The 14,000-nt window shown below is 36.4% G+C and overlaps 1 protein-coding gene across 30 annotated transcripts in view; it reads right to left on the bottom strand.

Annotated features, from left to right (window-relative positions):
* TRIP12 (thyroid hormone receptor interactor 12) overlaps window positions 1-14,000 on the bottom strand; it is a 166,499-nt gene that overhangs the window by 56,390 nt on the left and 96,109 nt on the right. For all 30 annotated transcript variants that reach the window (XM_074398915.1, XM_039469656.2, XM_039469654.2 and 27 more), the window contains 3 exons: window positions 12,400-12,483; window positions 10,714-10,809; window positions 217-365 (listed from right to left, as the gene is read on the bottom strand). In XM_074398915.1, the coding sequence (XP_074255016.1) occupies window positions 217-365; window positions 10,714-10,809; window positions 12,400-12,483 (329 nt within the window). The remainder of the gene's footprint in view (window positions 1-216; window positions 366-10,713; window positions 10,810-12,399; window positions 12,484-14,000) is intronic.

The following is a 14,000-nucleotide window of genomic DNA, read 5'->3' as shown; positions in this document are numbered from 1 at the left end:
CAGGTGACCATTCATCAAAAATGGTTTAGAAAATTTGCTAACTCATTAGCAACTGCTCACATCTATAAGTATGAAATAAAAGCACCAAGTCATATACTGCTCACTTAATTCTATCATGTTTTAAAATAAATAATGACAATAATCATACAGTCAATAAAAAACCAGCAGATTTCAGAGGACAAATGAGGTAAAACGAGGGAAAAACACTATGCTTACCAAAGCTGGAACAACACTCTTGACAGGAAACCCTCCCAGTGTCTCCTCATTTCCCATGACCAGTAACTGACACATCTCAATAACCGCCTGAAGCTGCTGACTTTCATCACTGGCCTGTAATCCTTGCAGTAGCTGCTGGGCCTTAGAACCTTCAGAGAAACAAATAATTATCATTTTTAAACATTTAAGAAAATTATTACTAGGCATAAGGTGTGACTCAAAATGTAATCGAGAGCCTATCTACTTTGGATCCTAATGAAAGACTAGATCTATACCTGGGCCAAGGCACATTGCTGATAATATTGAAGGAAGAATTAAATTAGATGGATCTACTCTGCCTTAACATGCTCACACAGTTACGTATTACTGTCTTCTTAATTGAAAAGCTGACTGGTTGTACAGCAAAAACAAAAAATAATATCCATAAGACCAGTACGAATTGATGGCTTTAACATTATTGTTTTAAAGAAATATAGTGAAGAAATTTAGTGAAGCAAAGGCTTTCTACAATAATAAAAACCTGTTAAACAATGATGGCCAGACTTCAAAGGAAATGTTATACACCTCTAAATATCTGCAAGAGAATGAATAGAATGCAATTAACAGTGAAAGAGCATGGAAATAAAAAAAACAGACACAACAATGTATCTAACAAAAAATAGAATGGAAAGAATACTCTGTAAAAATAAAACTAAACACAAACACACACACAATTATAAACCCTCGCATCTTCTTTCATTTCCTGCACAGATGATGGCTATCACAGTGTTTCTACTTTTAAGACTTAATTCCATTACTTCAACAATTAAAAAATGTGAAGACTCAACAACCACAGAGAAATAAGTTGTCATTAAGCTGACCAACACACTCCAAAATAAAGTCTACAGGCTGGGTGCAGTGGCTCATGCCCGTAATCTAAGCACTTTGGGAGTCCAAGACAGGTGGATCACTTGAGATCAGGAGGCTGAAACCAGACTGGCCAACATGGAGAAACCCCATGTCTACTAAAAAATACTAAAATTAGCTGGGTGCGGTGGCATGAACCTGTAGTCCTAGATGCTCAGGAGGCTGAGGCAGGAGAATCGCTTGAACCTGGTAGGCAGAGGTTGCAGTGAGCTGAGATCATGCCACTAACTGCACTACAGCCTGGGTGACAGAGTGAGACTTCATCTCAAAAATAGTCAATTAATGTAAAAAATAGTAATAATAAAGTCTATGAATGTGGTTTCATTTTCCATGGACACTTTCCTACTTGAAACCACAATTAATTCAATTAACACTTAACCATTCTTATATAATGATGTTACTTTTAAAGCCCTTTCACTTCTCAGACCTTTCCAAGTTATTCTTTGCATATTTTCCCAGTCCTATATCACTAAGTGTTGAAATGTGATATATGTCTGGAAACTGTCAATGAATGTGGAATTCTCATAAAAACTCAAATTAGTAATTTCTATTGAACTTCAGTGATATTCCTGGGGGCATACACCTCTCAAGGGACACGTCGCAATCCATGAAAGTTGTTTTATGGCTTAAGACTGTGGCTACCGCATTCCATAGCTATTGCTGTCTACCTACTTTGACCGTAATTAAAAATCCGTCCAAAAGTATACTGGAAGAAAAGTTCAGAGAAATACCATTTAACAATTTTAAACTAAATAATATCAATTCTAGTGAGAGCAGGGTTATCACTTCTGTGTTGACATAATGCGGAAAGCAAAACAAAATAAGAGAAAAATAGTGAAAATAAATGAATCCACAGCTGATTCTAACTTGACTTTAAAAGGATTCATATGAAGCATAGCCTAAAAGCACAACCACCTAAGAGAAAGAACTAACATGTACGTGGTTGGATGGAGGTCTTATAACCATTGGAGTGGACAACTGTAAGAACATAGATCTTATACAGAATAACCAAAGTGATCATCAACCAATAAACACTTGGGATGGTCCTAAAAATAACTTATGTTGAATTGAAAATAACAAAAAGCCAAAACCATATCCAAAACCTAATTTATCTCTGATCTGTGAGGAGAAACCAACTCCTAGATTAGTGGATTTTGAATTTAGAGTCATTTTATACTCTTAAATACTACTGAGGGACCACAAAGCACTTTTGTTTATGTGGATTATATTTACTGATAATTTTAAAATGTTATTAAAATAGAAACATTTTAAATATTTGCCAATTAACTCATTACATAATATAAACAATTTTGATTTTAAAAGTCATTTTCCAAAACAAGAAAATCAATGAGAAGAGTAGCATTACTGCTTATCAAAAGACAGCTGGATTACTGACTCTGTACCTATGCTCCATCTGTGGTACGTTATCTGAGATGAAATATGGTAGGCCCTTGGTATATACAGGAGATTGGTTCCAGGACTGTTCATGGATACTAAAAAATCTACACATACTGAAGTCTTACATTCTGCCCCACGGATATAAATATTTGGCCCTCCATATCCTCAAAGTTTCACATCCTGCAAACACTGTTTTTTGTTGTTGTTTTTTTGTTGTTGTTGTTGTTTTTGACACAGTCTCCCTCTGTCGCCCAGGCTGGAATGCAGTGGCACAGTCTCAGCTCACTGCAATCTTTGCCTCGTGGGTTCCAGTGATTCCTGCCTTAGCCTCCAATAGCTGGGATTACAAGCACATACCGCCACCACACTTGGCTGATTTTTTTTTTTTTTTTTCCCTCGTAAAGATGGGTTTTCACCATGTTGGCCAGGCTGGTCTTGAACTCCTGACCTCAGGTGATCCACCCACCTTAGCCTCTCAAATGCTGGGATTACAGGCATGAGCCACCTCGCCAGGCCCAAACACTGTAGTTTCAATCTGAATTTGGTTGCTGACACAGAACTCATGGATACAGAAGGCTAACTGTATTTTTAAAATCCATGAAGAAGTGAACTGGCACAGTTCAAACTCATGTTGTTCAAGAGTCAACTGAACATGGAAAAGATTGGCCTTATTTTGTTCCAGAGTAGAGACCTAATTAAACTTTGGTTCAGCAAGAGAATCTTAGATAAAAACTGATTTATTTTTACTAGGCAATGGAAAACACAATGAGTGCTAGCACCATTTAGTGCCACTGCTTTGATACTTAAGGTCCTAGCAATTTTACTCACTACAGCTTTTGCACCAGCAGTTCAAACATTAATGAAGTAGAAAAGGAAAAATTTTAGTAACTATTATTTAGTTTTGACCTTATAGAACTCATTTGAGGGTCTTTCTCAGGAACCAAGAGTCCACAAATCACACTTTGAAAAACATTAACGTATATCAGAGTTTGACAGGCAAACGTTTTCTCTCAAGGGCCAGACAGTAATTATTTTGGGCTTTACAGGCATATGGTCTCTACTGCAACTTACTCAACTCTGGCACTGTAGCTGGAAAGTAGCCACAGAAAGTAAGACTAATATAAACAAATGAACACGACTGTATTCCAATAAAACATTATGGATACTGAAATTTGACCTGCATTTAATTTCCAAGTCATAAAATATTACTCTCTTAAAATGTTTTCAGCCACACAAAAAAGTAAAACCCATTCTTAAGAGTTCACACAAAGTATAAAAACAAGCAGAAGCGTGGATTTGGCCCTTGGGCAGTAGTTTGCTAACTTCCGATGCAGAAGAAAAAGAGAAGCCTGTAGTGCTTTAGGGAGTCATAAGATGCTAACTTGTTGAAATAAACTAGCCCCACCAGACAGGTACTGAGTTCTGAAACCATGAAAACTGGTAAGAGTCCAGACAAGGGTGGCTCACGCCTGTAATCCCAGCACTTTGGGAGACTGAGGTGGGCAGACCAACTGAGGTCAGGAGTTTGAAAACGCCAACATGGTGAAACTCTGTCTCTACTAAAAATACAAAAATCAGCCATACGAGGTGGTATGCACCTGTAGTCCCAGATACTCAGGCTGAGGTATGAGAATAGCTTAAACCCAGGAGGCAGAAGTTTGCAATGAGCCAAGATTGTGCCATTGTATTCCAGCTTGGGCAACAAGTGCAAGACTCTATCTCAAAAAGAAGTTTTTGATAGAAGAAAATATTCTTCAATCTCATGGTGTTGAGAAGTCAAAAGTCTCAACAGAGAGAGTAGGCATCAAAGACTCACAGCTGGTACCCGAACTCCCAAGATGTCTGCCGCATTTTGAAGCTGCTTAACTATTCACACCTGAGCAGATACAGATGTGCAAAGTTGTCGATCAAAATCCTAGGACGGCCGTAACAAAGAAACAGTGACTAGCCAGAGGTGAAATGAGTCACATTAAAATTGCAACTCTGGTTAAAACAAGCTCAAGTCCAAGTCTTGATTGGAGTTAAAGTGATCAGCTCTGGACCCTTTATTTTGGTAGAGAAAAAAGAAAACTAGCACTATCAGAAGATATCATTTTGGGCCACTTTAGTTCTTTCATACAAAATGTCTGTCACATAACCAAACAATAACTACACTTATCAAGAAGCAGGAATATAGGACTGATAATCAAGGCAGGGACGGGGCGGGGGCTGGGGGGGAGATAAAGCAAACAAATACCTCTAGAATGAAAAGACAAATATTTTATAAATATAATGTATTAAAAATACAAGCAAAAATGGACAAAATTAAATAAGAATATAAAGATTTTCAACAGATAACTGGCATCTATAAAAAGAGAATCAAACTATTCAGAACTGAAAATCATATCTGAAATTAAGATCTCACTGATAGGTTTAACAAAAGATTGAAGGCAGCAGAAAAAAGAATTAACAAATTTAAAAACTTATCAGTAAGAAGTTTTCCAACTGGGCAAAGAGAAAAAATTCTGAAAACAAAACCAAAAATAAAACAGAGCCAAAGAGACATGCTGGATGCAGCCCAAAGTTTAAACTGTATGATCTTGATACTCCCCAAAAGGAAAGGAGAAAGAATAGCTGATGATGAGAGAAGCAATACTAGGCAAAATAATGACCAAGAATTTTCTATAACTGAAGATATCGACTCACATATTCTTGTCCACTGATGAAGGACAAGAAAATTAAGGGTCAGGGAAAACATCACCTAAACCCAATAGTCACGATATTAAAAAAACAATATGGTTTAAAAAAATTTTTTTTGAGACGAGGTCCCATGCTGGATTACAGTGGCCTGATCTCAGCTCACTACAACGTCTGCTTCCTAGGCTCAGGTGATTCTCCTGCCTCAGCCTACTGAGTAGCTGAGACTACAGGGATGTGCCACCACTCCAGGCTAATTTTTCTAGTTTTGTAGAGATGGAGTTTCACCATGTTGCCTACGCTGGTCTCAAACTCCTGGACTCAAGCGATCCACCGACCTCAGCCTCCTGAAGTGCTGGGCTTACAGATGTGAGATACCAAACCTGACCTAAAAAATAATTTTTCAAAAAAGTTTATTATTTTTACTACTATTTATCTTCAAAAATAAAAAATTTTAAGTCAGAGGAAAAAAAGGCATTGCCCTGAAAGGGGAACAGTAAGACTCTAAAAGAGAAACCATAAAAGCCAGAAGATATGATAAAGTGCTGAGAGCTTCTATATGTGGGGAAAACATCCTTTAAAAATAAATGCATATGGAGCACATGACTGTAACCCAAGCAACTTAGAACCTGAAGCAGAGGATCACTTGACGCCAAAGGTTTGCTACTAGCCTGGGCAACAGAGCGAGATGCCATCTCTTTCATTCCTCATTCATTCATTCATAAAGGGACATCAAGGATTTCTCAAATACAGAAGGAAACCATTATCAATAGTCAAACACTGTGTTTTAAAAAAAAGTTCTTCAGGCTAGAGGGAAACAATCCTCTAAAGAAAAAAGAAACTGCAAGAAGAAATTAAGAGCACTGCAAAGGGTAAGTATGTTGGTAAACATAAAAGCATATGAATATTCTAAGTAACATTGTCTTATCAAGTACGTAACATGTACAGGTAGTAAAACAAACTAAATACAACAGTATAAAGGAAGGCAAGAGGTAAAAAGTGTTAATAAACTGTTGTAAGGTTCTTGTACTGTTTGGAATATGATAAAGTACTAATTTAAGGTATGCTGTAATAAACCAAAGAATATGCATTATGGTCCCTAGGGTACCACTAAAAGAAATATACAAAGATATGTAACTAAAAAAATTTAATATTCCAATAAATTAATTTTGATCAGTTCGGTAAAAATTCAAAAGCTTGATACCATACTGCTGCCAGACACAAACGACTTGTGCAAACACAAAATGGTACAATCCCAAATGCAGGGAATTTACACCACCTACCAAAACATCGTATGCAATCACACCCATTTAAACAGCAAACCTGCTTCTAAAAATCTACTGTAAAGATAATGCTTGGAAAAAATATAAAGCTACATTTCACTACAGCCTTGCCAATACGAAACAGAAAGGTAGTCCCATGGACAATATGGATCTTTATGGATTTTTTAAAGTAAATAACAGGACAAGACATAAAAGATCGTTTATATGAGAGGAAACAGGGAAAGCAAAAGAAGATAAGCTTTTTGTAGATATTCTTGTTTGTAGATTTGACTTTTAGAACTACGTAAATATTACCTAATTATAAAAGCAAAATATAAACTTTAAAAAGTAGTCCCTAAAAATGAGAAACAAAATGAAGTAAATGAACAAAACCAACCTGGTGGTATAAAGAGGCGGATTATTTCAAATGACTTTAAAACATATTAATTTTAACACAAAGTAAAAAAAAAATCCCAAGAACAGAAAGAACTGTAAAAACATCGTTTAAACTTGTTCAATACTACTACTTTTGGTGGCAACTTGAAATCTTGTACTGTGGGATAAAGCAAATGCGTTACTATGCTATCATTATTGGGAATTAGGCCACTCAGCATTGGGGAAAGGAGACATAACATCAATGAAGTCAAATAAAAACACCATAGACCTAAATATGAATTGGTGGTATCAGTATCAACTTTCAAAACAGTCTAGAAATAATGGTCAACCCAATGGAAATGAATAAGCCCAGACTCTGGTCTCTAACTACAAAATAAACCAAGGCTCTCTGGGGAAATGAACAATTTCAGGTACGGATGAAGAAATGGATCCAAGACTGGGTAATTTATAAAGAAAATGGGTTTAATTAACTCACCATTTGGCATGGCTGGGGAGGCCTCAGGAAACTTACAATCAGTGGTAGGCACTTCTTCACAGGGCAGCAGAAAAAAGAATGAGTGCCAAAAGGAAAAATGCCAAATGCTTATAAAACCGTCAGATCCAGTGAGAATTCACTATCAGAAGAGCAGTAGGGGGGGAACCACCCCCATGATTCAATTAACTTCCACTGGGTCCCTCCCAGTCGGGATTATGGGGATTACAATTCAAGATGAGATTTGGGTGGGTACATAGCCAAACCACAGCAGGGAGAAAAAATAAGTCAACCGAGTTTGGCACATCTTGTCATACCAGAAAATAAGAAGGCTTATCAAAAATTACTAAGGTTATGACCAAAAGATTCAGAAGCCAACCTCAAAAAGATTCTATTATCCAATGCTAGGGTAATTTAAGCATCAATGAAAATCACTGAAATGTCTAATACATGTCTCAATCTACCACTTACAATTACACTTAAAAACAAACATGTTAAAAAGCAAAACAAAAATATAACAATGGCACCTTTGGAGGCCATAAAAATAACTCCTTTTATTAACTAGTAAAGAATGAAAAATAATTATTCAGCTATTGTCCTGGGCAATCAGAAGGTGAGAAGACATCCTTTATATATTTCTACTAAATTATTAATACTTATTTTACTTCTCATAAATGAAAAGTGATTATTAGGTCTAAAATACTACCAGTTTATAACCCCTATTACACAGACACTTTGTTTCAACAGCTTGTTAAGAGACAGACACTATGTACTTCCTGATACAAGAACTCACTATGGCTTTTCAATCGTCTTTCCTTACCAAGAAAAGAAAATAAAGGCTCTAAACTCATTCTGAAGAGGTCTTTAGATCCAACGACTAGTTTACAAGAAATACGCTGAGGACACTGAGAAAATTAAACTTTGACATCTATGGATATCCATTATCGAGAAATTATCGGTTTATTTTTTAAGTGTGATAACAATAATGCGACTGTGTATTTTGAGAAGCATTATCTTGAACTACATGACGAAATGATTATAGATTAAAATTACAGTCAGGTGTCGCTTAACAAATGGAATATGTTCTGAGAAATGTGTGTTAGCCTATTTTGTCATGCAAACATTACAGAGTATACTTAAAAAAAAAACCAAGTTGGTACAGCCTAATACACACCTAAGCTGTCTAGTTTAGCCCACTGCTCCTAGTCTAGAAACCTGTACAGCATGTTACTTTACTGAATACAATAGATAGTTGTAATGAGTATTTGTATATGTTAATATATCTACACATAGAAAAGGTACAGTAAAAATACAATATAAAAAAAAAAAACTGGTATGTCTGTATAGGGCAGTTACCATGAATGAAGCTTACCAGGAATGGAAGTTCCTCTGGGTGAATGCGTGAGTGGTGAGTGAATGTGAAAGCCTACAACATTACTATACACTACTATGAATTTTATAAACTCTATATATTTATATGTACTAAATTTATAAGAAATATCTTTCTTAAATTAACCTCAGTTTTCTATAACTTTACTTCACAAACTTTAACGTTGACTGTTGTGCGGTATTAACTAGCTTAAAACACAAACACAACGTACAGCTGTACAAAAACATTTTCTTTCTTTATATCTGTATGTTATAAGCTTTTTCCTATTTTTAAAATGTTTCTTTTTTAAGTTATTAAACTGTTTTAATTTTAAAACACTCAGACACAAACACGACCATGAGCCTAGGCCTACACGGGGTCAGCACCAACAGTATCATTATACTCTACACCTCCATATCTTATGTCCCACTGAAAGGTCTTCAGAGGCGATGACAGGTATGAAGCTGTCATCTCCTATGACAACAATGCTTTCTTCTGGAATAACTACTCCTGAGGTTTGCAGTTAACTTTCTTCTTCAGTATGTAGAAGGAGTACATTCTAAATCAAGCTTGTTCAACACATGGCCCAGGACAGCTTTGAATGAGGCCCAACACAACTCCGTAAACTTTCTTAAAATATTATGAGATTTTACTGTGATTTTTTTTTTAAGCTCATCAGCTATTGTTAGTGTTATTATAGTTAGTGTTACTGTATTTCATGTGTGGCCCAAGACAATTCTTCTTTCAAAAGACTGGACACCCCTGCTCTAAATGACAAAAGTATGGTTAAACAATGTGTACTGTATATATAGCTAAATGACAGGAATTTTTCAGCTCCATTATAATCTTGTGGGACTGATGTAATGTATGTGATCTGTTGTTGAATGGAGCATCATTATGCAGCACATGACTGTATATAATGCCTGGGATTCATTTCCAACTAACATGGGAAGGATGTGAGAGAGGCTAAAGATAAAGACTGGACATGAAGTAAGCACTGTTGAAGCTGGGTCGTGGGCAAAAAGAGGAATGGTATCGTTTTTGACTCTAGTTCTAGCCCATGTTTTATATTAAGTTCATGTGTAAAGACTGATGGTAAATAAAGGTTTCTGATATTTTAAAATCAATACTCTTAGGGACCCCTTGCAACTGTTCTTTTTTTTCTTTCCAGGCTCCTCCCCAGTGCTAAATAAAATCAAATTTCTCTTAAAACAAAAACAAAACTTAAGAAACATTATCTGATTGCAATGTATAGATTATATTTTTATCCCAATTCAAAGAAACAGGCCAGGCACCGTGCTTCACGCCTGTAATCCCAGCACTTTGGGAGACCAAGGCGGGCAGATCACCTGAGGTCAGAAGCTCAAGACAAGCCATCCAACATGGTGAAACCCCATCTCTACTAAAAATACAAAAATTAGCCAGGCTTGGTGGCAAACACCTGTAATCTCAGCTACTCAGGAGGCTGAGGCAGGAGGATTGTTTGAACCTGAGCGGCAGAGATTGTAGTGAGCCAAGGTCAAGCCACTGCACTCCAGCCTGGATGACAGAAGCAAGACTCTGTCTCAAGAAAAAAAAAAAAAATGCACATGAAAACCAACATCCTTATGTCTAAATATTTAAAGCTATATATTTAAAAAAAAAAAAATCAGCTAGCGAACTGTTTAATGTTTTATCCTCTTACCTTGACAAAGATACCATTATGATAAACTCAGGACTCAAGATTCAAATCTATGCAAAACATGCCATCAGGTGCCATATCACCAATGTATAATTGTTTGAGATTCTTTATTCTTCTTTTGTTCAAACAATCAATCTTGCTATAAAATCTGGATGGTTTTCTAATAATTCGAATTCAGCAATGAAAGTTGTATTTAAGGTCTGAATGTGCACAAGCCTTACTTTTAAAAATGGGTTAAATTTGGTGAAAAACTTAATATTTTGATCAACAGGTTACAAGTAGAAATAGCAGTCAGCTAACTATTGACGGGTTTCAGGGAAGGAATATTTTTACTTACTAGCTCCGCTTCCAATTGTTCTATGGAAAAGTTGTGACATCCGAGGACCAAGAGGACCAAACAGGTGAGGGGGAAGACCCCTTGCCTCTAACAAAGCTAAAGAGAAAAGAAGGGCAGAGTGAACAGCTAGTTGACTTCATGCAACTGATCTATCTAAAAATTTGAAGTAACTGATTCATCTCACTTAGCTGATTTAGTAAATGTTACTCTGCTTTCTGGACTTCAAGAGAAGCTACAAACTTTCAAGCCTGCCCTAATATATTAATGTAATCAAAATAAATTAAAATACATATGTGCCAGCTCCAATTATCTTAAGGTTTTATGAAGAAATTTAGAAAAAAAATAAGTGCCAGTAGGAAGGTGTACACACTTCATGAACATCCTAAGGTAAATGTTTTGATATTCTGAAGAACTAATATCTTAAGCGCCGTCGCTCTGTTTTCTGACATTAATTCCCAATCAGATATTGTTCATCAGATCCTATAAAAAACACATGAAAACAGTATATGATTTTTATCAGTTCCAAAAACCGAAAACAAAATAGGACGGGCGTGGTGGCTCACATCCATAATTCCAGCACTTTGGGAGTCCAAGACAGGAGGATCATCTGAGGTCCGGAGTTCAAGACCAGCCTGACCAACATGATGAAACCCTGTTTCTTTAAAAATACAAAAATTAGCCAGGCACAGCGGCAGGCACCTATAATCGTAGCTACTCAGGAGGCTGAAGGAGAATCACTTGAAAGTGGGAGGTGGAGGTTGCAGAGAGCTGAGATCATGCACTCCAGCCTAGGCAACAGAGTAAGACTCTGTCTCATAACACACACACACAGACAGACACACAGACAAAGACAGACAGACTCTCTCACTCTCTCTCTCAAAACACATACACATTATGTGTTCATGAGCGTCCAAGTCTTAAGAGATAGTTATCTGTTCCCTCAGGAACTTAAAAGCAATCAAAAATTATTTATAAATCATACATTTATTGTAAGCTTCACACTGAGATCTGTTATAAATCAACTGAGATAAAAATACGTACCCATCCACACATTAGGCTGCTTTTGTAAAAGCATTTGTGATGTTAAAAAAAAAACCAGTTTGTGTATACACTATACATTCATTTTGAAACAGATGATCAAGAAAAACAAAAACACATGGCCAAATGCCTTACCCATTTATGCCGCAGGGTGCAATTTTTTTGAATTTTTGCAACAGTGAAAAGTCAGAACTTGGCAATGACCTTGAGCAGTAGGATATAAATAACTCCCAAATGCTTAGCGTTCCAATAATGGAACACTAAGGCATAAATGAGTTAAATGTATTCATAATGCTAGTGGATACCAGACAAAAATATATTAAGGCACCTGTTGTTTAAGATTTTTAACTCATTTATTGCCTAAACAAACTACACATGCAACCACAATAAAGAAAAAAAATTTTAAACAAAAATAAATATGTAAGGCTTTATCTAGTTAAACAGTGAAGATGAAGGGGCAAATAGCTCATCTTCCAATTCCAAATCATGAAATTGCTACTAAGAATTTTTGTGGTTGTTGCTACTGGTTTTTTTTTTGGAGGTGTAGGCACCACAGGATTATGGTCAAATGAATTTAATTTCAATAAAGAATGGTATTAACAGGTAGCCCATGGTAATGGTTTTTGTAGGCTCAATAACTGTTTTTACCTTGCAAACGTCCCATCTCTGAATCATCTGATTCACTCTCCCCAGAAGTGGTCATGCCAACAGCTCCTGCAACAGAACTAGAGGCTTGGGGTGGAGGGGAAAGATGAGGGTTAGGAGAGGAATACTTAAACATATTATGTCTGGCTTATCTTAGAAAAACCGAAGTTTTGTGGACTACAATGAATAAAGGCAATTGAACTCGTCTTGCCACTGTACACCCAACTGTTCTTCTAGACTTTATCCTGTAGCTTTTAGAAACAAAAGAACTCAACTATTTTAGCATTAAAAAGGTTGTAGTTTTATGCTTTTCATTTATACATGGCTTTTGACAAATTTCTCACGCCTCTGAAACTGTTCCTTAGTTAAGGTGTCCTGAATCCCTCTTTTGAAAGTCAATAAAGAACATACTGTGTAACAATTGTGATTATTTAACAGATGGCCAACTGGTAACAAAAATAAATAAAAAGGCAAAATTGACATTTGGGGGAAATGTTTTATGTAGATGTCTGCCTTCCAAGTCTGCTTTATTCCCAGACTACAGTCTTGATACAATCATGTATCTGTTTTCCTTAACTTCAAGAGTGCAAAAAGATATTACAACAGATGAGTGCTATGAAGCATGAAAGAGTTGGGCATGGTGGCTCACGCCTGTAATACCAACACTTTGCGGGCCAAGCAGAAGGATCATTTAAGCTCAGGGGTTCAAGACCAGCCTGGGCAATATAGTGAGATGTGTAGTCCCAACTACTCAGTGGGGCGTGCCTGAGTTGAGAGCACTGCTTGGGCACAGAAGGTAGAAGAGGCTGCAGTGCGCCATGATCATGCCACTGCACTCCAGTCTGAGCGGCAGAGCTAGACCGTCTAAAAACAAAAAGTATGAAAGATAGGGCAACTAACGTGTCAAAACTAGCGTAAAATCAAGAGTCAAGACTCAGGATACTATTAATCGAAATACTAACCTGATCAACAATGACAAAAAGATAGTCTAAGCTAATGGAGGTAGAGTCTATTATGAATCTGAACAGGAAGTAAAACCATATCCCTGTCAAACTAGCAGTTCATTGTGCTTCTATGTGTCTGTTGCGGTCAAAGGGGTTTTTTTTTGTTTTTGTTTTAACACAGATGATTAATCTACATAAGCTCTTCAACAATACCTTAAGCCCTATATACTGCACAGACTGTGACAGAATGCAAGCCAGAAAGAATTTTTTTTTGTCATAATTGTTAAAGAGGCATGTGTGAATAACATATGTGAATTTAAAGAGCTTGTCTGAAGAAAAAGATGCCAAAATACCAGCCACCGACTATATTTTCATATTACCATTCTCTTCACACACCATTAAGCATTTTCTATATAACTTCATTACTGGGATTTAAAATAATTCTTAGAAAAACTTATGGTTTTCAACAGGGTCAGCAAACTATGGCCCAAAGGCCAAATCCAGTCCACCACATGATTTTGTAAATAAAAATTTTATTAGAACATAGCTGTACTCATTCATTTACAGGTTTGTGGCTGCTTTCATGCTACAATTACAGAATTGAGTACTTGCAACAGAGACTACATATAGCATAAAACATTTACTATCTGGCCCTTTACA

The sequence above is a fragment of the Saimiri boliviensis genome, chromosome 5, assembly GCF_048565385.1.
Source record: "Saimiri boliviensis isolate mSaiBol1 chromosome 5, mSaiBol1.pri, whole genome shotgun sequence".
NCBI lineage: Eukaryota > Metazoa > Chordata > Mammalia > Primates > Cebidae > Saimiri > Saimiri boliviensis.
Note: the sequence above shows the minus strand (reverse complement) of the source record. Positions and strands in the feature narration are given on the sequence as shown.